Genomic DNA, 26,013 nt, shown 5'->3' on the forward strand with positions numbered 1-26,013 from the left:
TTGGGGAGGAGAGTAGAGGGTAGGAGGGTACAGATGACAAGGACTGTGAAGCAGTTATTGAAATAGTGTGTGCTGTTTTCAGCAGTGTGTTTCACCGCTTGATGGCCATTGCTTCTCTTGGGCACAGTTTGGCAGTGGCTATTCATTGGTATGGACAGCTGATTGGTTGTCATGCCCACATAAAATGTGGATCTGGTCAGTACACTCACCCAGTACGTCCTACTTACATCTCATCACAGTTCTATCTTGTAAGAGGCAGGGCCACCTGTGAAACACATTTTGTGATACAAATACAATAGTAGTCTCTGAGGAAATGCTGCACTCTGTGGTACTTAACATGTACCACAACACAAAGTTCAAAAATATGTTGACTCGTTTCCACCGGATATGTGTGGCCAGTTTCACTTCTTACTTATTTACACCCTTTCGAAATGCACTAGATGGTGACTCCACATCCACTGGTCTCTGTTCCAGCCAGTGACCCCTGATCCTTTTGTTCCCACTAGCCTACAAATTGTTCATTGCCTCCAGTGGTAGTGCAGTAGAAAAAGCTAGGAATTAGCCTATGAGGAATGCCAGACATAGTCTCCAAAAAATCTCATCTGCTCATAATTAAATTTAAAGATTCACTTACAGCCGAAGTGTCAGTACTCCATAAACATCAGTTGGCCTAATTATTAAGTAAATGAGTACTGAAGGAAATGTGTCTTTCAAGGATCGCAGCCATCATTACACAAGTCACGAAACAAACGAAGTTTCTTAATCTTTCACCATTCCATATTATATATACATCTCAGAACTTAATAATTGTTGATGTTAGTAATTCTGCCAGAATGCATATACCAGTAAAATATACAGAAGGGTCCAAAAAAATGTAGACTCTCTTTGATAGTCAATATTAATGAAACAAAATGACGACGTTTCAATTCTTGCAGTGGGGGGAAAGGTTGCTTGGTGTTCAAAGTGACCCCATTAGCAGCTGAACGACATCAGTGCTGCTGAAATGTTGATAGTTACAGCTGTCAGTGTTGCCAGTATGATAGCCGCACAAGACCCCTCAATGGTTTCTAATAGTCCATTAACTGTAGCTGGCCTCTGTTGATAAACTTCATTTTTCAAAGTGTCTCTTTGGTAGAAGTCAGAGGTGTTAAGGTCTGGAGAGCATGATGGTACTCAACAGCTCCTCTTCGACCTATCCATTGTCCAGGATCGATTAATACAATTGCCTGTGTGAATGTCGGGATTTTCAGGAGCCCAGTACGTGCAGTTATGGCAGTTTACGGTACAACTCAGTTTGAATTGCACCTTGTCAGACAAGATAACCATCCACGCAAGCCATTCATCCTCAAGAAACGTGCCTTCAAACTGTTCGCAGTACCCCATCCAGGTCATCCTCTTTCATAGCGTGCAGTGGTCTTGGAATGTATGCTTGATTGGCTTCCACTGCTCTCGCGTGCACCCTGCTTCACAGATTTTGTTTTGTTACCTGGTAAAATGATGCAACGCAGCAGTGCTGGAAGGTGGACTTGTTAATGGGTTTGGTCAACCGGACTTTTTCTTTTGCACGCCTTGAACAGTACTGTTGGCTTCAGATTTATTCAGAGCATGGTAAATTGTTGTATGTGTTGGTGGCTGAGTTCGGTACACATTATGCCATTGTCTTTGTACCTCCATCATGTTTTTGTACTTGCAGTACCACTTCAATAGGGCCTTGATTTGCTCAGATGACCATCTTACTTCATTCATTGCTGCACTGTCATCTACTGGAAAATTCGCACCAAGATGTGTTGAGAAAACAATGGCCTATGCTGCCACGTAAAATTGCAGCAACATGTGACTTTGCTCCAAAGATACTAACAAAGTGTGTCTACATTTTTCTGCACCCCCTCTGTACATACTTCTGCATTATATTTGTGTGTGTGTGTGTGTGTGTGTGTGTGTGTGTGTGTGTGTGTGTGTGTGTACATTTCCATTTAGATTTCATTGTAAAGAAAAGAAACTGTGTAGCGTCAAGAAAAGAAACTGTGTAGCGTGTGGGAATTATAATTGTGATGTCTTATCTTCCAGAAATGAACAGAAAAGAAGTTGACGTTATCACTGTCCCTACAAAGGATCAGATGGTAGTCCATGAACCTAAAACTAAAGTTGACCTCACAAAATACTTGGAAAATCAGATATTCAGGTTTGACTACGCATTTGATGAAACCTGTTCCAACGAACTTGTTTACAAGTTAGTAGTATCCCAGGTGTCAATTATAATTTTTTAGCAGCTAATGTACTGTTTTGACATTGTATATGAAGTTAAATCTACATATATTTATTTTACTAGGTACACTGCGAAACCTTTGGTGCAAACAATTTTTGAAGGAGGGATGGCAACTTGCTTTGCTTATGGCCAAACAGGTAGCGGAAAGACACATACAATGGGTGGAGATTTCCACGGAAAAACCCAAGACTGTACAACAGGGATATATGCAATGGCAGCAAAAGATGTTTTTAATTTTCTGAGGTCCTCAAAATACAAGCCTTTGAACTTAATGGTGTCTGCCAGCTTTTTTGAGATATATAGTGGCAAAGTATTTGACCTCTTAGCCAATAAATCAAAGTTGAGGGTTTTAGAAGATGGAAAGCAGCAAGTACAAATAGTTGGTCTGACCGAAACAGTAGTTGACTCTGTGGAAGAAGTTCTCAAGTTAATACAGCATGGAAATAATGCAAGGTATGTTTTGTGTTGTTAACTTTAATGGTTTCTTTGTGACTCAGTCTTCAGTTTCACCTTATTAGAGGATTAATTATAGAAATGGGCTGGAATTCGTGATTAAAGTATTGAAATTGATTATAGAATAACAAAGAATTTTATAAGTAAAATATGGAAGTAAACTACTAGTAATTTCTGTTGACCCTGTTCTGAATAGGACTGTAAAAACTTTTAATATATGGTTAAATGTTCAATACTACTACTACTACTACTACTACTACTACTTTTTTAAAAAAGTTCTGTGTGCTGTACTTGTTATTGAATAACAATCTTTTGTAATTGATTTAAAACTTTTTGAACATAGGACATCTGGACAGACATCAGCAAATACGAATTCTTCGCGATCGCATGCTGTTTTCCAAATTGTTTTGAGGGTAACAGGAATAAATAAAGTTCATGGGAAATTCTCCCTCATAGATTTGGCTGGCAATGAAAGAGGAGCAGATACTTCATCGGCTAATAGACAGACAAGTAAGCCCCACAAAATTCGTTAGAAAATCATTTTTCGTACTTTTTTGATTAATTGTCCATTGCAACTGTTGATAGATAGAAAAGATTTCCTCTTTCATTTTAGTTTTAGATTAATAAGCAAGTTTGCTTATATTATTTCAATGATGCAGTTGTGAAGTTGGTGGCTCCATATAAAGATCAGATAAAGGAATATGTAACAAGTTGTAAATGTTTAGGTGGATCATTTATTTCATTACTATAGGTGTATACAGCTCACAAGTAAATTAATGAAATATGAAGACAATCAAGCACAATTAAGATGTTGTATCTTTTTTCAAGTTGTTAATTTCACACATTTTGCAAAAACACACACACACACACAAACACACACACACACACACACACACACACACACACACACACACTGACTTTAAATCGAAAATGGATAACCACCAGTGCTGCTAACAGCAAAAATATTTCTTGCATGGCATAGGAGTGCTATACAATATATAAATTAATTCTTATGATATTAAAATTTCTGCATGTGAATGGACTGTGCACATTTTTTCACAGGGATGGAAGGTGCAGAAATCAATAAATCCTTATTAGCATTGAAGGAATGTATAAGAGCCTTAGGAAAGAAAGGGGCTCATCTTCCATTTAGAGCCAGCAAATTAACACAGGTTTTGAGGGATTCATTTATAGGAGAAAAGTCCAGAACATGCATGGTAAGCTATGACTTCACTGTTAGATACCAGTTATTACAAGTAAATGTTTGGTGTCACATATCTGCAGTCATGTCTTAGGAACTGTGATCTTTTTTTGCCGTAAGAAATGAACAAACACCATCTACATCACAATCCTTTCTGGTAATTCACAAAGATGTATTCACACTGTCCATCATGTCATTTCAATTTGTTGGAGCCAGTACTGAATCCTGAAAATTAGGTTATGAATTTCCATCTTTGATAAACAAAGTCTGACTATAGTATTGGAATTGATGAATTGACAGTGATAAAGTTTACTAATGGCCAAAACAAACTTCATAACTTACATTCCCAATCAGTTATTTGGTAAAGTACCAAGAAGGGAAACATTTATTTGCCATCGAAAATATGTAAGTACGAACACAACAAACAATATTTAAGAGGATAAATAGAGCCTGTTTGTCTTATCAGTTACATTGGTTCTTGCTGAACATCTCATGACCCGCTTTGTGACGACGTGTGTGTTGTGGATTGGCAAGAGAGCCAACCCACTACGAGAGGAAGCCGAAAGGCACGCGCCCCAGCTCACGCAGGCCGGCGCGAAGTCTGGAACAGGACAAGGAAGTTAGACTTTAGCAAAAAAGGACGTAGCTGTTGGAATACCCAACTTCAATCCGTAAATGGCGAACATTGCCCTTGACGGTACATGCCTCACAGCACCAACAGTAACTGGCAATGGCGCCCTGCTAGGTCGCAGCAAATGACACAGCTGAAGGCCATGCCAACCATCGTCTCGGCAAATGAAAGTGCAATCCGTCAGTGAACCACCACTAGCAAAGTCGGCCGCAAAACTGGGGCGAGTGCTAGGAAGTCTCTCTAGATCTGCCGTGTGGCGGCGCTCGGTCTGCAATCACTGATAGTGGCGACACGCGGGTCCGACGTATACTAACGGACCACGGCCTTTTAAAGGCTACCACCTAGCAAGTGTGGTGTCTGTCGGTGACACCACAGTGTGTGTTCTTGTCACCTAGTTACTTACCAAATGCATTAAAGGGAAATTGAAGAAATCTTCCTATCCTTTACTTCTGTCATGCTGAATTGTCTAATGAACCTTTCAGTAACTGGGAGCTGCTTTGGGCATCGCATGATACAGTTTAGGCACTAATTGTATTTGTAATCAGCTGACCCAACATCTGACTTATTCAGAGACCACATCTACTGAGAGTCTTAAACTGTATTTGTGTAGAAAATGTTTTCCGTTCAGTGGGAGAGAGGATCACCCTTAACCAGGTGAAAATCCAGTATGCTCCGCAAACTGCTAGAATGGATGGTAGCCAAATGACTGAGTCCTCAAATCGTGGTCGTAAACTATTGTAGCAGTATATGGAGGTTCGTCTGCTAACTATTGATGAGGCTTATCGAAAGTTTAAACAATAGTGCACTGGCCATATAACTGTATTATTAGGGGGTTGTGAAAAGTGAAAGTAAAGTACTGTGGAGCGCAACTGTGCACCATCGGCTACATTATTTACAGCAGTCAGTTTTGGAATCCACAACCCATTTTTTTCAGCCATTGTTGCAACGTAGTACGTCAACACAGAGGACAACAAATGAAGAAATAAAAGCAGATGGAACTGTTATATGCTCGGACCTTTTCCCATAGCTTCCAGTTCTCTTCCTTGAAAATGTGAGCCGTGCATATCTACTATCAGGCCACAGTCCATCTTCATGCAAAACTGTATTTGAGTACCCAGTGTGTGGACATTTGTTGCAGTCCTGATATCTGGGACTACTCTTCAATAAAAAGCTGACATAGCTGCTCCATATTTGTCAGTTAAAGACTAGCCACATGCGAAACTGTAATGCTCTCTGCTTCCTTGCCCACGCCTCGTAGGGAGCAGATCGTGCTACTCTCCCCCATATTTACCAACCCTGGTCTCCTTCCGAATGGATTATGGTTGCTAGATTTATGACTCGGCAGCACTTTCAGCTTGGAAACAATCTGATCCAGTCAGTCACTGTGGAGTAAGACTGGCCACTGGTTCCTTTGTCTCTTTGCTGAAGTGGGAATATACCCTCATCACGTCCACATCTAAGTCTACGTACATACTCCCCAAACCACCATCCATGAGGTGTATGGCAGAGTGTGTGTCTCACAGTACCAGTTATTAGGATTTCTTCCCATTCCATTTACATATGGAGTGCAGGAAGAAAGATTGTTTGAATGTCTCTATTTATGTTGTAATTATTCTAATCTTACCCTTATGATCCCTACGTGAGCAATACATAGGAGATTGTAGTATACACCTAGAGTCATCATTTAAAGCTGGTTCTTGAAACTTTGTTATTAGGCTTACTCGGAATAGTTTACGTCCATCTTCAAGAGTCTTCTAGTTCAGTTCCTTCAGTATCTCTGTCATGCTCTCCCGTGGATTAAACAAACCTGTGACCATTTTTGCTGCCTGTCTGTATATGTTAAATATTCTCTCTTAGTCCTGTTTGATACATGTTTCACACACTCGTTCAATATTCTAGAACCGGTCACATGAGTGAGTTGTAATTAATCTCCTTTGTAGACTGATTGCACTTACACAGTACTTTACCAACAAATTGAAGTCTACCACCAGTTTTACCCAGGACTGAGGGAATGTGATTATTCCATTTCATATCCATACAAACTGTTACGCCCAGGTGTTTGTACGAGTTGCTTGATTACAACAGTGACTCGTTCCTAAAGTCATAGGATACTACATCTTTTCATTTTTGAAGCGCACAGTTTTACTTTTCTGAACATTCAAAGCAAGTTGCCAATCTGTTTACCTCTTTGAAATCTTATCAAGTTCTGACTGAACATTTATGCAGCTTCTCTCAGATAGTACTTAGTTACAAATAGCTGCATCATACACAAAAAGCTGATTTTACTATTAATATTGTTTGCTAGGTCATTAATATACAACATGAACAGTAATTGTCCCAACACATTTCCACGGGCTCACCTGAAGTTACTTATACATCTGATGATGAATCTCCATCCAAGATAACATGCTGTATCCTCCCTCCAAAAAGTCCTCAATCCTGTTACAAATTTCATTTGCTACCGCTTAGGATTGTACTTTTGACAATAAGTGTAGGTGTGCTACAGAGTCAAATGCTTCCCGGAGATCAAGAAGTACTGCATCTATCTGACTCCCCACATGATCTGGGTTTTCAGAATCTGTACTAGTAGTCATTGAGGAGGTCATTCTGTTCAAGATACTTCATTATGTACAAACTCGGAAAGATTCTACAACGAATCGGTGTTTTGTGTATCACTTTTACTACCCTTCTTGTAGGGAAGTGTAACTAGTGCTTTTTTTCCAAGCACTGGACCTTGTTCTTTCTTTGGGGGTCTGTGGTAGATTATAGTTAGGAGAGAGGCTAATTCAGCTGCAAATTCAGTATAGAATGTGACGGGGATTCCATTGGGTCCTGGAGCTGTGTTCAATTGTATTTCATGTGTTTCTCAACACCAATGACACTAATAATTACTTATTCATCTTTTCAGTGATATGAGGATTAAATTGGGCTGATTACCATGGGTTTTCCTTTGTAAAAGAACATTTGAAAATGGAGTTAAGCATTTAAGCTTTTGCTTTGCTACCCTCAGTTTCAGTTACTGTCTCATTCGTTAGTGACCGAGTGCTAATTTTGATGCCACTAATAGCCTTTATATACCACCAGAATTCCTTTCAGTTTCATGAAAGATCATTTGACAATATTCTGCTACGGTAGTCGTTGAAGGCGTCAAGCATTGCTATCTTCAGCCAAACTCGTTTCATTCGGCATCTCTCTATCTATAGCCCTACGCTTTGTTTTACATCTATTGCGCAGTAATCTCTGCTCCTTCAGAATTTTATTTTTTTTACAGTGACTGTATGCCATGGAGGCTCCCTCTCCCAATATGAACTGTTCTACTCCATCCAGTGCATTGTTGACTGTTCTTTGAAACTTCAGCCATAGTTCTTCAACATGCTCCTGCCCTGTGTTGAAAATCTGACACAGCTGATTCTTTTTATCTAGTTTACTGAACATATGTATCCTTCTGCTTGGTTTAGTTGTCCTTCGCACTTTGGTCATCATTGTTACCGCAACCCTGTCATAGTCAGTGATAACAGTTTCAATGTGGACATCTTCAAAGAGGTCAGGTCTATTTGCTGCCATTAGATCCAATTCCATTGTTAGTGGAGTCCCAATGTAGTCTACCCCTCCCTCACATCTTTTGTAGATTGTCACTGACTTCAAAATTAACTGTTTTAATAAGCTTAGAGAGGAGTTAGATTTATTGATAAACTTCTTACTTATCTTTTTTTGTCTTAGTTGGCCCCAGTTCATCACTTCTAGGGACTGATTGTTGAAGCTGAAATCTTTGACATTATAGGTTCTCATGGTTCCAAGTGATGTAATAACTTCTGAAAATTGCCTGAGCAGTAATTTCTGTTTTCATGTTAATTTTATTCTCTCACATTTTTCTACCACACTGTCTTTACAATTTCCACTTAAAAAAACCGAAATTTACATTGTTTTTGCCAAAAATAAAAACATGTCCGATCACATCAGAGACATGCCTACCACTACTCCATTCTGCAGTACTAACAGTATTCCATAGTGTTTACAAATTTTCTTGACAAATGATTTTCTATTAATTTCTATTATTATTTTGTAAATGAATCCAGAAATAAATGTTATAAATTGCAATGATTTGTGTAATTAATAATAGAAATTTTAAGTGTGCCAAATATTTCGTAATTTCAAATGTTTCTAAAAAGAAGAAAATTTCAACTACACATTCAGAGCTAGTACACATTGATTGTAACAATGAAAATTAAGTAATTTCTTTTTATGGATTTCAGCCTGAAATAGAATACATCATGTACAAAATAAAACGAGCTTCTTTTAGACAAACAGCTGAGATGATATTTTAGTAAAGTTTCAAAGTGTGTCTTATCACACGCACCACTAACAAGACTGTAATTTTCCCAATTAATTGTTGGATGAGTCGAGTCTCCACCAGTGATTACAATACGATTGGGGAACTTAAATAAAAATGAACTGAGGTATTCTCCTACATATTCGGTTACATCGAGAGACAAGTCTGGTGGACGATAGAAGGATCCAAGGACGATAGAAGGATCCAAGTATCATTTTATGCCCATCCTTGATACTGAGTTTTGCCCAAACACTCACATTCAGCTTCACTTCTATCTTGGTGGATTTGAGTGTCCTGTCTACTGTGACAAATACATACACCACCTCCATTTCCCAGTTGCCTATCCTTTTGATATACATTGAAATTTTCCCTAAACATCTCACTGCCATCAATTTCAGGTTGCAACCAGCTTTCTGTACCTAATATTATATGAGCTTTACTGTTCGTCACGAGAGCTTTGAACTTGGTGACTTCGTTGCGAATGCTTCAGCAGTTTAGCATTATGATTTTAATACTCTCACCTGTCGGAGGCTTTTTCTTTTTAATCTTGCACTCGTACCTCTGTGTATCGTACACTGTCATTATCTGAATTGGATGGAGAGTCTCGTAATCTATAAAAACTTGTGTGCAGTTCACACACACAGTTGGCTACCTGAGTAGCAGCCTCTGATACGTAGTGTACCCATTTAGGGGGATGCTACAGTTCTCAACCCTATGGCCAAAGTCCAGTAAGTCACAGCCTAGTTTGTCATAGAACCTTCAAAGTATCTGGTTCAGCTCTTGCACTTGACTCAGAACCAAAGGGCAACAATCATTTCTGGGGGAATGCAGCGAATTGTGAGTTTCGTTGAAATGCCATGCACGAGGCTGGTCTTCTCAGTCTTCTCTTCCAGTCGCTGGAATGACCGAAGTATGACATCGGAGCCAGACAAGAGGCATCATTTGTTCTGACGTGCACCCCACTGTGCAGTTAGTTGCACCCTGTTCCCTCACTGGCTGCTGGAATAGCCTCTTCAACATGTTGAATGAAGCTTCCAGGCATACACACTGAATGCATCTGGTATCCTTTCCTGTCGATTGCCACAATTTCCCTAAGGGGTACCATCATTCGCCATATGTTTGAACTGCTGACGATTAGTAGACCTCATCCTTTTGCTTTTGCCTCCTCTTGACACCAGTCAGAACAGGTGGAGTGAGTCCCACTAACTCAGTTTCTGTGAAAGGCAGCACCTCAAACTTCTTGGTGGGTGAGGGAGGGAGGGGGGGGGGGGGGGGGGATCAGTAAAACATCCTGAGTCCTCCCTGACTCTGTCTCACCCTGTGCAGGACACCTAGATCTACCATTGATGTGCCACTCACAGTGGACGAGGACTGACAGAGCCAGTATTGTCTGCAGAGGAGGCAGAATTCACAGGAGACGATAGTACTTGAGGTACCTCTGGTACCAGTATCACAGGTACATGACTTCAGGAGCTAAATCGCAAATGCTGATGTACTACAGTTTGCCTTTACATTATGCAAAGAACAATTATGGCTTCCAAAAATGCACGTTATTTGCATTGATATACAATGAAATTATGGGCTGATGTATTCTTTGGCAGAACTGTGAGCCACAGTTTAGACAGTACCAACTGTAGCTCACTTACACAGTTACCTTCTGACAATTTCCTAATCATCTAGTATATCAGTTGACATCTTCAAAGTGTGGGTCCATCAGTTGAAGTGCACCTGAGGACTGTCCAACAGATTGTATGTGCTCCCCGTGTTTTCCAAACCCCACCCCCCTCCTTTCTTTCATTAGTGCCCAAACCATGAGTTAGGATTGGCCTGCATGACCTGTGTCAAGGACATTAAGTTCGTCACTCACATGAACTTTTGGTATGTATCCCTCTCAGTTCTTCAGGAGTGTCAAGATTCTGCTTTCATTTACACTCGTGGCTCTAAAACTGTGGATAGGACAGGACATGCTCTTACGTCTCCCATTGTTCGGGAATGACGTTTGTTACTGGGAATGTCAGGGGTTTCTGCGGAGCAGGTACCCATTAACAGAGCACTATGTTGCACTAAACCTCCCTCAACCACTTTTTAATTTGTAGTGACTCAACGAACAGTGTTCAGGTCATTGATCGAGGTTACTTTTTTAACCTGCTTTATATATTATTCATGATATTCTCTCTGACCTTATGCGTGCTATCTGCTGAAATTGTCCTCTTGGTCCCAGGTCGTTGTGGGTATGAAATGGCTGACTGTTTGGTTGGAGGAGCGATTACTTGTCCAACATTTGCTTTGACTTTAACAGGTGCCGATTTGCAAGTGCAAATAAGATAGATCACCACCTGGTGGTAATTCAATAAACTCGACACACTACTATGTGGTGCTCCTTCCTCAGTTCCTCCCAGGAAAATGGGCTGCACTATGTTGCCTCTTCTTCGATCATACTAGATTATTCCATAGTTTTATGTTACATAACTGGCCACCTCCATCTTGGGGTTGCGGAGCCCTACAGACAGGTCACATCCCAGAGGAAGCCTCTTCATTTGAGCTCTCCATGCCTCTGCTATTGCCAGACGATTTGTGGACAGTTGAACTGGTTTTCAGGCAGGCAAATGCTGTACTGAATGAGCTACCGGATTATGTCTGTCTTCTGCCAGTATCTCATCTCCTGCCAACCAAGCTTTGTCAAGAGTCGTGACTGGACAGCACATTTGGTAGAACACTTGTCTGTGGAAGACAAAAGTCCAGAGTTTGATTGTGGCACGCAGTTTTAATCTGCCAGGAAGTTTTATATACGCGCACATACCGGTGCAGAGTGAAACATTCATTCTATAGCCATTATGTTTAAGCCTTCTTAAGTGTACTTTCACAAATCCCCAGCTAGAAGATATACTTTACTATGTTACTTCTATGCTCTTAATTGGTTTGGTCGGGGGCAGCAGATGTGGTTTCTTTTTTCGACACAAATGAGCCTGGGGGACCAGTCATCTGCTGCGACCTTCATACCAGCCTGTCAAATGTACCTTTATTTCTCTTTCAATTACTTCTTAGCTGTAGCACCAATATTGATTTCAGTGTTTAGATTTTACCACTCCTACATACTCTCAAAATTCAGATAAATTCCTGGCATAAGTCATACAGTTCATATCATTTCGAACCTGACATTGATCAGAGAAGGGGAGTGATAGGGAAATGTGGAAGAGATGAGGTATGCATAAACATGCTGGCAAAAGCCACATTACCAGATCCTGTTGCAGTTGCTAACAATCAGATTCATTTGGCTATGATATAATCATATTATACTTTCAAAAGCGGTTATAACATTTCTTCTTCTCCTCCTAGATTTGAACAGTCATCTAAATGAAAGAAATTTACTTCATATCTTGATAATGCTTCATCAGCTGTTTAACAGCTATAGTCAAGTGTCATGTCAGAAGGTGAGAACAAATTTACTCAGCTTTGTGAAGATGTTAAGTACAATTTTTCTCAATACCATTGTCTAATGACAATGTCATCAAAACCAGTTACAATATTTGTCATCTTAGTGTGAGCTGGACTGTGTTACATAAAACTATGATACACAATTGCTTATTTATAAAAACCTGAAACTGGAATTCACGAGTTACAAATTGTAAGTACCCATGCTCTGCACTTGTCCATTACGGATAATTGCAGATTTTAGAGATGAAAATATCAAAGCAGTCTTGCTTTTTCTACTTCCATTTACTAAATTGTTATGGCATGTTGTTCTTTGGTAACTCACAGTAGAGGAAGAAAGTTTCACACAGAAGTATGTAGTAGGGGTAATATGTGATGTCATTCAAACTCTTTGAAGACAGCTCTTTGAACAGTATAATTGGGTAGATAAATAATCTACTTGCAAAGTGGCAGCAGAAGAAAACACATGAAAGTAAAATAAATGGGCAAGCTTTTGGAACCAGTGGCTCCTCCTCCTCCTCCTCCTCCTCCTCCTCCTCCTCCTCCTCCTCCTCACAGGAGGGTTGCAGGGAAGGAAGAGGGATGAAGGACTGATGAGGTTCAGGAAACAGGAAGCATTATGGATATATCACCTCTAATCCCAGGTCAGCGTAGACTTCCTGGGCGGGATGTAAAGGAAAGACTGATTGCTGGGAACTGCGCTGGATGTATTTAAGTGCCGAGAGATTAACTTAGGTAGAAGATACAGCAACAAGCGAGACAGATATGACTGGCAAAACATCATGCAAGAGCAGAAAGCTTCTCCCCTTGTGACCGACCCCACTGTAAGACTTGACCTATGCGTGCTTCTACCACCACCTACACAAGCCCTGTAAATTGGAAAACACACACTTATCAAATGGATGGTCATCAGTGAAAAAATATTTCGTGCTCCAGCTGTTGTGTAAATATTGTTCGGCCTGCTACATTGGCCTGACTGCCACCAATTTATCAGTTCTATCACCAGTTTATCAGTTAGGATGAATGGGTTAGGCCGAGGTGTATACTGGCAAAACAAAATATCATGGTGAAGAGCGTGCTCTACAACATGTCAATTGTGACCTTGGTGTCACAATCTTGGTGCCTGTTTCACCACAGGTGGCTTCTGGATTGAATCCCAATACCAGTTTCTCTGAACTATTCATGCAGGATTTGAACTTACAACATGTCCTTGGTTCTCACTACACACCTTTACATTAATTTCTTCAGTATCAGCATTTCTTCTCAGTAACTACTCCTTTCTTCACTGTGTTTTAGTATTCTGTGTCTCATATTTTCTGACTTGTCTGTTTTGGCTTGTTCCCAACCTCCACCTGTCTACCATGTACAAAAGACTTAGCTATCTGCTCTTGCATAGTGTTTTGTCAGTAACCTCTTTCTTGCTTATTACCCTATCTTCTACCTTCAAGCTCTCAGGCTTTTAAATATCATCTGGTGCAGTCCCCAAGAATCTGTCTTCCCTACTGCTGTCCTGTCAGTCTCCCCTAACCTGGGATTCTTGGTAATTTTTCTGTAACTACCCCCACTTTCTAAAAGTCACCAGACCTTTTCCTTCATCCCTCTTCCTTCTCCTTTAACCCTTCTGCCAGAAGTAGGAGCCACTGGCTCAAGAAGCTTGTGTATTAACTTTTCAATGTATTTTGTCCTGCCGCCACTTAGAGAGTAGATTTTTAATCCACAAAATTGTCATATCTTCAAAAATTAATTAGTTTTACTAAACTGTTAGGCGTACTGACAAGAGCCTTGCACCATATTTACTACAGTGTGAAGTTTGTTTTCAGTGATCGGTTGTAATTGGAAAAAATCATTACAAAAGAAGAAAGAGAAACTCTTTACATGAATCGTCAGCCAGCCATTACATGGTACAGAGAAGAGGTACTGAGTCTGAAAAATGTTTGGCAATGTAACCATTGAAGTGAAGAATCCAGTGGATGATAAAATTAATTTCAAACACAAACTGAACTAATGATCGTATTTACCAGATTGTAAGAAGACTTTTTTTCCAAAATTCATTATTGAAAAATACAGGGTTGTCATATGTTCCAGGCTTAACTATTGCTTCGGATGTCAACATTGTGACTTGAGGGGAAACACCTTGTTTCACAAAGCACCTAGCATCCAGTGCACATTGGTCTATGGATTATTCATATGATTTTGAAATGCATCGCTGTTAATTTCTTAACATTTATGAACGTATTCCAAGTTGATTTCTGATGTGATGTCTCTGCCAGAAGAATCTCAGCTCGCATCTAGAAATAAACTTTCCTGCAGACTAAAGGGAACAAGGCTATACGAGCTGAGCGGAATAAAGCCAAACGGGTGAATGCCAATCGCTGTTTGTTATGTGGTTGATGGGGTTTGCGAATGATCAGCTTTGTTATAATTACTAGCAAAATCCATAGATTTAGGCTACCAGAGTTCAAATAAATGACAAACAGGAATAACAGTTGAGAAAGATTACATATTATCTACTTGGTGTATCCAAGAAAATGAAATTTTGACAGAAAAGTTTTTTTAAAAAAAAAAAAAGAGGGGCAGGCGGACTAGGAGCAGGAGAGGCACCACAGGATATTTTAATTCTCATTGTTGTGAATATACAAGGGGTGTTTGAAAAGTCCGTGCAAAAATAAAAACTACTTACGTGTTGGGGTTAACGTTCTTTATTTTTCAACATAGTCTACTTTTAGACACTCCATCCAACGCTGTTCTAATTTGTTGGTTCCTTTCCAATAATAGGAATTGTCCAAGTCTGCAAAATAGCTATTGGTTGCTGCAAACACCTCCTTGTTTGGATAAAATCTTTGTCCCGCCAGCCATTTCTTCAAATTGGGGAACAAATAGTAGTCGGAGGGAGCCAAGTCTGGAGAATAGGGAGGACGTGAAATGAGTTGGAATCCTATTTCCATTAATTTTGCGACCACAGCTGCTGAGGTGTGTGCTGGTGCGTTGTCGTGATGGAAAAGAACTTCTTTGCGGTCCAATCGCTGGCGTTTTTCTTGCAGCTCAGTTTTGGAATGGTCCAATAACAATGAATAATACGCACCTGTAATAGTTTTACCCTTTTCCAGATAGTCGATGAGGATTATCTCTTGCGAATCCTCAAAGACAGTCGCCATAACCTTTCCAGCCGAAGGAATTGTCTTCGCCTTCTTTGGTGCAGATTCTCCCTTGGTAACCCATTGTTTAGATTGTTGTTTGGTTTCAGGAGTATAGTTATGTATCCATGTTTCATCCACAGTGACAAAACATTGCTTAAAGTCCTGTGGATTCTTCCTGAACAGCTGCAAACCATCCTTGGAACACTTTGTCAAGCATGAGCAATCGTGGAACCCATCTAATGGATAGCTCTCTCATGTCCAAATGTTAATGCAAAATATTATGTACCCATTCACTCAAAATGCCCACAGCACTAGCAATCTCACGCATCTTAACTCTTCTGTCACCCATCACCATATCGTGGATTTTATCAATTATTTCTAGAGTCATAACCTCCACAGGGTGTCCAGAATGTTCAGCATCACTTGTGCGATATGGCCATTCCGAAAATTTTGAAACCACTTATAAACTGTTCTAATCAAAGGTACAGTCACTGTAATATTTATCAAGCTTCTCTTTAGTCTCCTGAGGTGTTTTCCCTGTCATAAAGTAATGTTTGATCACCACACAAAATTCTTTTTCGTCCATTTTTTGACAATCACTCTACTTCCTTGATTCACACAAATGCCATACACAGAGAAATAGACCAATACGGCTGAAACTTGGTGTGTGTTCTTTCCAAAGATGGTAGTAACTAAACATGACCTCGTTACGCGCCAATGGTGCCATCTCTCAGACTCTGCATGGACTTTCAAATGCCACTTGTAGTTTGATGAATCCATTGCAAAATATACATGCTTGAATTCCACAGGGCGAAATACAGTGACATGCGATTGAAGTATGCTGTGTGAAGAGTTGTGGCACTGCACTTTGGCATGCTGAATACCAAATATCATGTATTACATTTCCTCAAACATGTGTGTTCTATGTATCAGACTGTTCAGAAAGATGTGTCCTACAATATGAACATTTTTTTTTTTAAATTTTTGACATTCTATTCAAATGCTTGGGACGGGGGTTCGGAAATATCGTAGATCGGGGGCAGATGTGCGGAGCAGTGTGAGTTGTGGGGAGGTGGGTGGTCTCCACATTTAGTGATTTTGGCATTTCATCATCGTTTACTGCTCTCAAGTCAAATGAAAACAAAATGGATTTCTGTGGCCGGGAGCTATCAAGTGAATTAAAATACATTAACAACATTTTAGCCCTCTGTAATTATGTTAGTTTCAGATCTTATATTATTTCCACATTTCTGACAGTCATGCATTAATCGCCTTACAGAACAATGAAGTTATTTTTGTCAGTTTGCTAAAGAGATTTGGCGTTTATTAATCTTTTCCGCTGAGGCAGTCAATTTATTTAAAAAAGTGCTTAATTCCATGCTACTGGCTAGTTTCAACTCTTCGCGGCATTTCAAGTGCACATTTTCATGTTCTAGCACGTATGGCATTATGCCATAATAAAGAACCAAACATGAATGCCATGATAAAGAACCAAACATGAGATAATACAGTACTGGTAGTCCAAGAAAAGCTTAACGTCAGGTCGAGGCCTACTTCATTGGGAATCTGGACATGCGAATGTGCACTATAAGCCGAATTGTGCTCTGATGTCTTGTTTCTTTTATGACACAATGTGTGATCTTTAAATTTCTTACACGTACAAACATATGGGCTTTCTACGTCATCGTAGCTGCACAAGAACAGTGACGCCTGTTACCTGGCACTCTCTGGCAACTGCTGAAACTGATTTCTTAAATCGCAGAGCATTTGACTCTCATTTAAAAATCAATTCTTTGAGGACGAGCTATTTAGAAGAATTTCGAGCCCAGAAGATTACATTTATGTGATGTATTTTAAAGAGTAACACGTGCAAAAGAGATCAACATTATATATGAAAGCTTAGCTTCTCTAGGAGCTTTTTAATCTATAGGCAGTGGAGAGCAGGCATTGTAATTACGATGATAAAAAATCACTCGCACTCCCATCACTTACTATGAATACTTTTATTCTTGCAGCATATGCACAATGTGTGTAGTATAGAGCACTTACTACAGAGAACTGATCTGGTAGAGATACAGTTGTTCTTGCTGCCTTAGAGTAGCGATATTATTACAGGTTGAGCCAGTGGTTCTACACCCCCACAAGTCTTAGATACCAATATTATATGTGAAAACTTTGCTTTTCTTGTAGCAACACTGTGTGTATTAATTTAAACCATTAACTTTTTCCTATGTGGGTGTTCGCGCCATTAAACAGCTATGTTCCTGTTGGCTGACTACTCACGTGTCCCATGCTCTGAATATCCGCTGTCATTGGGTGGCGAGATCATGTGACATGAGCTGTGATTGGCTTACAAAAGCATGTCACAATCTCTATTTCAGTGCTTCGGAAAGTAATATGCGGTGTTTGGTGGAATTCACATTTGTACTTTCGTAATACGAAAATATGCAGTGTACGTGTTGGTACACATCAAAAGATCTTTCCAAAACGTGCCCCACCCCCACCCCCACCCCTCCCTCTGAGTTTCGTTTACTATAGTGACGAGAAATTCTTCACTGGTGTATAAAACCATAGCCATTCAAAGGATTTAGAACTTGTACGGTTCCTATAGATAGTACACTGCCACTTAACACTGAAAAAGTGTAGTTTCACCTGGGAGAAAATTTATTTTTAACCAGGAAATTCGGGAAAAATCGGGAAATTTTTTTTCCTTGTCCGCGTATACACCCTGATTGTGCATCTTTCTCAAGAATGTGTCTCAGCTATATTACTTCATTAAAAACTTCCCTCTATAATTGCTTTTAGCATATTTAATGCTGATGTCTCTTAAAATTCTTTGAATTGATGAAGTGCTGTCTTTGAAGCCAATCTCCTCTTGGAGAATTGTAACAGTATCCTATGATGTTCAGTATTCACCATTTATATACATTTCAAGTACGGAGCACCTTAAAACACTATTGTCAAACCCATTTGTGCTAAAGGCAACTTGAGATTTAGATGTGTTCCAACGTGGCACGAAACCAACTTTTCCTTACGTTTCGACACTTCTGTTTACAATTTGCTATACAGTTCTCTTGTTGACACTACATGCTTCTGCAGTTTGTTCTTGTGTCTTCAGAATATTGACAATAGAAGTATCGCTTTCAGATTCACGTTTGAAAATGTTGCAAACACAGTAAAAAGCCCACCTCCACCTGCATGTGAAGCACTTCACGTTTATTACTTTCACCTGACATATTTATTTAGAAATCGCACTAATACATTTACAAACTCTCATCCACAGCTAATCTGCTACAAGAAACTATCAGAAAGTTGAATGAATAATTCAGTCACCCTGTAAATGAAATTGTGTTGTGTCAAAATATGGCAACAGGAAAGTAGTTCTTGCTGCCTAGCAGTAACTCATTGTTAGACACTCAGAAAGAAAAAGTAGTTTTTTGCTTGCCAGCGATAAAGTTTTTCAAAACTTTTTTCATCAGAAATCCAAATGGTGGTGGTGGTGGTGGTGGTGGTGGTGGTGGTGGTGATGCAATGTGTGCTTGTTTCTTCAGCAGATTGTTTAGTTGCTTTCATTTTCTTCCCTGCCGTTTTGTCTCTGGTGTTGTTGAAATTGAGATTACCTTGCTTTTATTGGAAAATTAATCATTTAGCATTAAGCTAAATATGGAAATTGCTCAAATGAGTCTTTCCCTTTATTACATGAATTGTAATTCTTAAAGGGGAGGAGATATTCATTTAATAAATTTTCATTGAACATGTATTAAGGTAAATGTTTACTCATTTTATTTTTGTTACATTAGGCTTCGCTTATTTCAGATAAAACTTTTTCACTGTGTTGATGTTTCACGATGTTATGTACCCTTTTAAAGATTTTCTATTGTGTACCACTGTTTTATTGATATGATGTGCTGGCCTGGGGCATATGTAAACCATTCTTCGTGTTGCTTTTTTTGGCACAGCTTTTCTAATTACTAGTATGCTCTTTTTCTTGAGACATGGATGAGAAAAATCTAAATACGGAAATCTGTGTGAATAATAGCTTTGATACTGTCATCTGCAAGGCCACCTGCTGTTTCGGTATGTTGAATGGCCAAGTGCCCTTTTAAACACATTGGATGCATGCTCTTATATTCCATCTTGAATGTCATCATTAAGACCACCACATCATAAACAGAGCTGTTATCAGATTTTTCACTTCTGATTCTTCTATTGCTCTGAAGTACAAATTAATAACTGTGTGGTGCATAGAACCACTGTTTGCATCGCAGTAGGCATTTGGTTTTGCTTAATGAGCCAAGTACAGTTGTGGGTTCCTGTATTTGAGTGGTAGCTTTCATTGGTGCAGCAGTGCATTGAAGCACACTGTCTCATTTATGCATTGATTTATTTTGAATTTCCTGCGTGCTCTTAAGTTTAAAATCTTAAATTTCATGCATGTTCATATATTTATTGGCCACAGTTGTGCATTGTAATAACTGTTTAGAGTGTGTTTCTGGCATCTTTAGTATAGATATGGACTGTGATTACTGTACTCAGATGCAAGCTGGGTTTGTGACCCTTTGCTCACAGCTCCAGGTGATTCTGCCACCAGGGATTCTCACTTGAGTCCCTGAAGCATGTCTGTAATACTTGTGTGTTGTTCAAACCTACCGGTAACAAATCTTAACAGCCAACTAGGTGCCAGCCAAGGATATTCTTGTCAGTCCCTACTTATGAATTCATATCACGTATGCAAATTGTTCCTTTCCCTATTACTCTTTCCTCAAGGCCTTCTTCAAAATTTTCTTCTTTTTCACAACCAGGCTGTGGTGCATAGCACTAAATATTACTGTTCTGGTAAGAATTTAATTTTAGTCTGGCATGAAAAATCTCATCAGATACATCTTTTATGTCTACAACATGATCTTTCATTTGATGATCCATAAAAATACAGACTAGAATAGATACACCTCCCTAAGGTCCTTTGAAACATGGCACTACCTTTAGCTTTCACAGAGTCAAGTATGTTGATTTTTCTCGTTTTCCTAAAGTCCACACATTCCTCTATTTTGTCTGTGCCAGAATACAGGTGTGGAAATTTTTGATTTGGGTCACTTTCTGAGTTGGGTGTGTTCTCCTCTTTGGTCATGATATAGCATTGTGTGTTGCACAGACATTAATATCATTGCCAGATGGAGAGTTAGAATCGGTTTTTAAGAAACAGTGTTTCCATACAAGGCCTCATTTACATTTTGAAGCAATTTAAATTGTTCAGAAGCTGGCTTGCTGGGACTATCACTTCCAAAGATTTGTCTGTTTGGGTTATTTCCCTTAGCGTATGGCATTTCCACTCCTCCACAAGACAGTGGTTCCCTTCTGATTTAATCCTCAGGAGGGGGAATTGCCTACTTTGGCATCCCGAATTATTCTTCCTATACGCTGCTGCGATTGAGGTCTTCAATGGTAACTGTAGGCATGGATTCTGTGCTATATCCCTCAACATTCGGTCCCTGCCTGAACTCGGCGATCCTGACCCTCTGGCCTACTGAAGTGTAAAAGCTCACAACTGTGTCCCCCCCCCCTTCTTCTCCATGACCTTCAGTGGTGATCATTTATTTTCCTTTCTACAAAAAAAAAAAATGGGATTGGTATTGTGTGGAAGACTCGAAGTGGATCAGTATCACAGGCTCTGTTGTAAGTGGCATATTTAGACTTGTTGGTAGGATGCTGGGTGACTGCCGTTAGTCACCCAAGTTACCTGCCTAGAACTTCCATATCTTATCCTGAAATAGTGCTAAATAAATAAATGTGTTGCTGGTTCCAGTTTGGTACAAGCTTGTAGATTTGACAATTTTTGCAGCTTACATGCCTGTTTTGCTGGGTATTTTATCAAATGGCTTCTTATATAGCCTCAAGAGGCTGAGTGGACCCTGTTTTAGATCTTTCCACCATAAAAAAATTTAAGGTAGTTATGCAGAATAGAACCTGGGCCCCCTCAGCCACTGGCAGATAACTCTAACCACTATACTACTGCTGAAGAATGTGGAATAATCAAAGGTTGGACTAGGAAATTCTTTCCAAAACATATGAAGAAGAGCTCTGCAAGTGGTCATACATGCTTCTCTTACAGGAGTGTGTAACAAAAGTGCTGGAAAGAAGTCCAAACTGACAGATATTTCAGGGGTGGTGACAAGAAGGGCATTTAGCCACAGCCACCCTGTAAATTAACAATGCCAAATCTGTAATTCAGGGTGGTGATTCCTCTGAAAAAAACATGGAATTTGCAGGGAATTACATTTTACTTAGAAAGCATTGAGTTGAATTTAAATTTTATAAATCACAAATTTTAAAATACTTACTATTTCAAAGTGTTGTAATAATCATAATATTGTTCCATGTATAAATTACTGATCTTTAAAAACTATAGTCAAACTACTGCTTATGGCCAGTAATCTCAGCCAAGAGGGAACAAAGAGTCTTCTTTTGTAAATAGCTGTGTGATGTGGGACAAAGGCAGAAAAGGGGGGGAGAGGAGGAATTGTGGTAGGACTGTAGTGGAGTCAACAATAATATTCAGAACATATTCTACTGTTTGTTTTTGTATTACAGATAGCGATGATAAGTCCTGGCATGAGTTCCTGTGAACATTCCCTGAACACTTTACGTTATGCTGACAGAGTAAAGGAACTAAATGCAACTGATCTCACTGAAACAAAAGTGTCACCAAGCGAAGAAGAAACTATGAGAGTCGACGACAACTTAGAAGATAGTGACCTTGCGCAGCTGCGATCATTAAATGTGAGTGCCAGATTTTGCAATGGTATTGTGTGTGTGTGTGTGTGTGTGTGTGTGTGTGTGTGTGTGAGAGAGAGAGAGTGAGAGAGAGAGAGAGAGAGAGAGAGAGATTATTTTATAATGCTACTTTAGTTCAATGTAGGCACATTCAGCTAATCAGTCTCAGTCCCCATACAATGTGAGTGCACAGTCCATCAGCAATTTGATTGCAAGCATAAAGTTAGAATTTTGTCACTGACTTGAGTGTTTGCCTATTTAAATGAAGTGAACATAATTTAATAAGTAAACTAATGCAATATTTTTACATCAGGGTTTGATGTATCGACTTTATCCGTGTCTTTCACAGGCTGAAGAATCTCTGCAGATTTATACACATTCCACGAAGCTGTTTCGCATCTTCAGATGTTAGAAGAAGAAGTTATTGATACACACAAACATTTGTTAGAGTGTAACCCACACTGGCATCACGTGGCTGAGAAGCTTTTTGCGCTTACAAATGAAGTGGATTATGACCAAGATGGTGAGCAGCATCAGAATTACTGTTCTAGTATGAATAGCATAAATTGTACACGCAGCAGTATGCTGAAAACCTATACAAATAATGTAATTAACCGTGGTGATCTCCAGACTAGTAATTGTAGGACAATAAAGAAAATGAAGCTAGGGTTTCTTTTGTAAAAGGGGCAAATGATGATGTTCTAGATAGTATCACTGCCACACGACATGCAGGAATTACCCACAATGCTTTATTTGCTTCCCCTCACAACAAAGGCAATTACACAAAGAAAAGAGGTGAGTCGTCACCTAGAGAAAGATACATATTTTATATTGCTTGTACGATTCCCATATTGTATGTTGCATTGTTTGTCCTATTCTCACAATTTTAATACAGTGAATGCATTACAGTCCAGTGACTGTCATTGACAGTTCACTGTTTGGTTTGTGTGCAAGTTTGAGTGCATGTGTGTGTTCACACATTTGCCAACCACTGACTGCTCTGTGTTCTGCAGTTTGTTGTATGTGTATAATTAAGTTTGAGTAAATTTGTTTGTGTTTTAAAAGTTGTTTTTGTGTGCTGACATCAAATTAATAAGAGTTAACAGAGTACACTGTTATCTGCCACTTATTTTTAATTTTTAACTTGAAGTGCTAGATTAAAGTATAAAATAATGGGAGGACATATTTTGTTTTTAAAAAAAAATGTGACACAAAATGAACAAAATTTGACTGTATTATTTTTTGTTTTATGAAGCCTTTGAAACAGATTTTCTGTGGTGTTTGGAATTCTTGTAATTAAAGATACAATTTATTTATTCAATTTAATTACTTTCCCTACATTAGCAGTCAAATTTTTAGGCTCTGAAGTGCAGAATGACTCTCAACAGTAAGATGAGAGAACAACCGCTCCCCCCCCCCCCCCCCCCCCCTCCACCCACCCCATCCCCCTCTCTCTGGAAGATGAAAAACCTTACTTTTTGATACTTAAGTGAAATCAAGAGATACAGTTGTGCAGATTCTTAACTTGCCATTAAAATCCACATACCATTTCTTACGCACACGCACACGCACATACACACACACACACACACACACACACACACACAAATACGTTTGTGATAATTCAGCTCTGCTTATGCCTGAATTACTTTCAGATGGACCATTCCAAGGGAACATTATTTCATATATCTCTAGCACATGATAAAATGTTAAGGCTCCTATGTCACTAATAATCTTCGTGTTTAAAAACTATCCCTGGATTTGATGATGTTACCTGCCAATTTCTGTTCTTAAGGTAGCTGTTTACAAACTTCAACCATTCAGGTGTACAAATTTGGTGAAATTATGTTGAATAGTGCTTTTTCTAGAGAAACAGGTGTGGCAGTTTAACTATCATTTCAGGTGTAATTTTGTTAATAACAATGGTGGTACATTAAGGACATTATTTAATTATAACCTACAGTGAGGACTCATGTTTGATCCTAGATTGCTCCAAAGATCTTTATCTGTAACTGACCACTTTCAGCTCTGGCAATGTTAGTTAATGTGAAAAATGCAGATTCACACTATAGTTTGCCATCCATGTTGAACTTTATAACTTGCAGGGAAAGTCAGTTCCCTAGTTGGAGGAGGGCATTAGCATATCGCCTCCAGTGTGACTGACAGTGCCTAGTGAAACTCTGTGGTGTTAAAACCAACCTTCAGCTTGAAGACAACCCCCACCCCACCTCCTCATCCCGTACACTGATAATTTCACAACCCACGAACACAATACTGACGTGGAAATTTAAGTAAAGTAAATACATCAAGGTCCCGTACTCTTTAGTTAGTTGCTTGACCTTAAATTGCTATATAATTCAGTTACATGCCCTGTCTTTCCATCCCCCCCCCTCCCCCTCCCAGGTCCATCCCTCTGTGAGGATTTTTTTTTTTTTTTTTTTTTTTTTTTTTTTTTTTTTTTTTTTTTTTTTTTTTTTTTTTTTGTAGTCTACAGGTCAGTATTGTCTTTGAAAAAAAGACTTTGCTTAGGATACAAAAGAAAATGGAAAAATTTATTGAGGAACATTGCAACTAGGGGAATACTGTGCATGTGCATGATTGAAGTAACTTCATGTAAAACTAATGTTGTTTCGTCACGTTAAACATAGTTTAAATGTATTTATAATTTTATCTATTTGCAAACTCTATAGTGAAATATTGCCAGCTACTGAATGGATAACTTCAATAATTTTGTTAACAGTAATACTGACGTTGACACCAGTCAATAATAGTGTAGGGTCAGCTGACCATGTAACACAAAGGTGTTTACTGATTCAAATTTCATATATTTTCTCCAGATGAAACATTCAAAGTAGGTACATTTTCATAGTCAAAGCCAGTTTTGGATGGTAAAGGTACTTTTTATTTGACATATTGAGAACTTAATAATGAAAACAAATGAGATAAAAACACCTACACAGGTTCATTTATTTTCACAGAATTTATTTTATTCATAACTGAACTTTTGTTACTAATATTTCTCTTACAGATTGGCAAAATAGAAAGGTATTCAGAATTGATTCTCAGATATCTCGTAACCTTAAACGTCGGAAGTCCCTCGAGCGACTCTTTGGTAGGAAGTTAAGATGGCATGGTCCCTAAGTTGTTTTAATTCTATGGTGGTGGAAAAATAATAAAACTCTTAACTATTTTGAAAAAAATATTTACTGCATCTGCTTCACTGACTGTGTGTGTTTTATTTTTCATGACTAAACCATATTAATGTTGTTGGAAGTATCAGGAAGCTTCACTCACATAAAATTTTACTCATTATTTACATTACTACATTTCTAGCAATAATCCCTGCTGTTCTGCACATTAATACTTCAATTTTTGCACCATGTGTTTCTGTTTCAGCTTATTCAAAGCAACTTGATCAGCTCCTAACGCAGGAAATTGAAGCACTGATAAAGTGCAAAGAAAAAGTAGCAGCGTTCAGAGCACAGTTAGAAGCCGAAGAACTCATAAGCCAGAAAATAAAGCGCCCTGTTCGACATAATTAATTTTGTAAATCATTTTGAAGGGTATTCCGTATGGCCCAAGAATGAACTAAAATTTTTAATTTAATTTTATACATATGTACACCCCTTAATTTTTGTGTATTTTGAAGGATCATCAAACAATCTGTATTATGTAACCCATTCATCCTTTAAACATAGGACGCTTAATAATGATAATTTTAAAGCTCCATGTTACATTTCATTATCCTAGTTAGTTTGAAAAATAACAGTTTTAATACTCGGAAGCAATACA

General features: G+C 38.9%; 1 protein-coding gene across 2 annotated transcripts in view; it reads left to right on the top strand.

The window, feature by feature from the left end:
* The window catches only part of LOC124794712 (kinesin-like protein Klp10A), a 332,986-nt gene extending 307,231 nt beyond the window's left edge, over window positions 1-25,755 (top strand). Inside the window, exons 8-14 of one of the 2 annotated variants that reach the window (XM_047258294.1) lie at window positions 2,068-2,230; window positions 2,330-2,719; window positions 3,063-3,229; window positions 3,782-3,936; window positions 22,039-22,227; window positions 22,571-22,744; window positions 25,250-25,323. In XM_047258294.1, the coding sequence (XP_047114250.1) occupies window positions 2,068-2,230; window positions 2,330-2,719; window positions 3,063-3,229; window positions 3,782-3,936; window positions 22,039-22,227; window positions 22,571-22,633 (1,127 nt within the window). In that variant the 3' untranslated portion in view covers window positions 22,634-22,744; window positions 25,250-25,323. Of the gene's footprint in view, window positions 1-2,067; window positions 2,231-2,329; window positions 2,720-3,062; window positions 3,230-3,781; window positions 3,937-22,038; window positions 22,228-22,570; window positions 22,745-25,249; window positions 25,324-25,617 lie in introns of those variants that run through there. The other variant, XM_047258293.1, reaches the window with a different exon arrangement.
* Window positions 25,756-26,013: the final 258 nt, after the last annotated feature.

This window comes from Schistocerca piceifrons, chromosome 4 (assembly GCF_021461385.2).
Source record: "Schistocerca piceifrons isolate TAMUIC-IGC-003096 chromosome 4, iqSchPice1.1, whole genome shotgun sequence".
In the NCBI taxonomy this organism is placed as follows: domain Eukaryota; kingdom Metazoa; phylum Arthropoda; class Insecta; order Orthoptera; family Acrididae; genus Schistocerca; species Schistocerca piceifrons.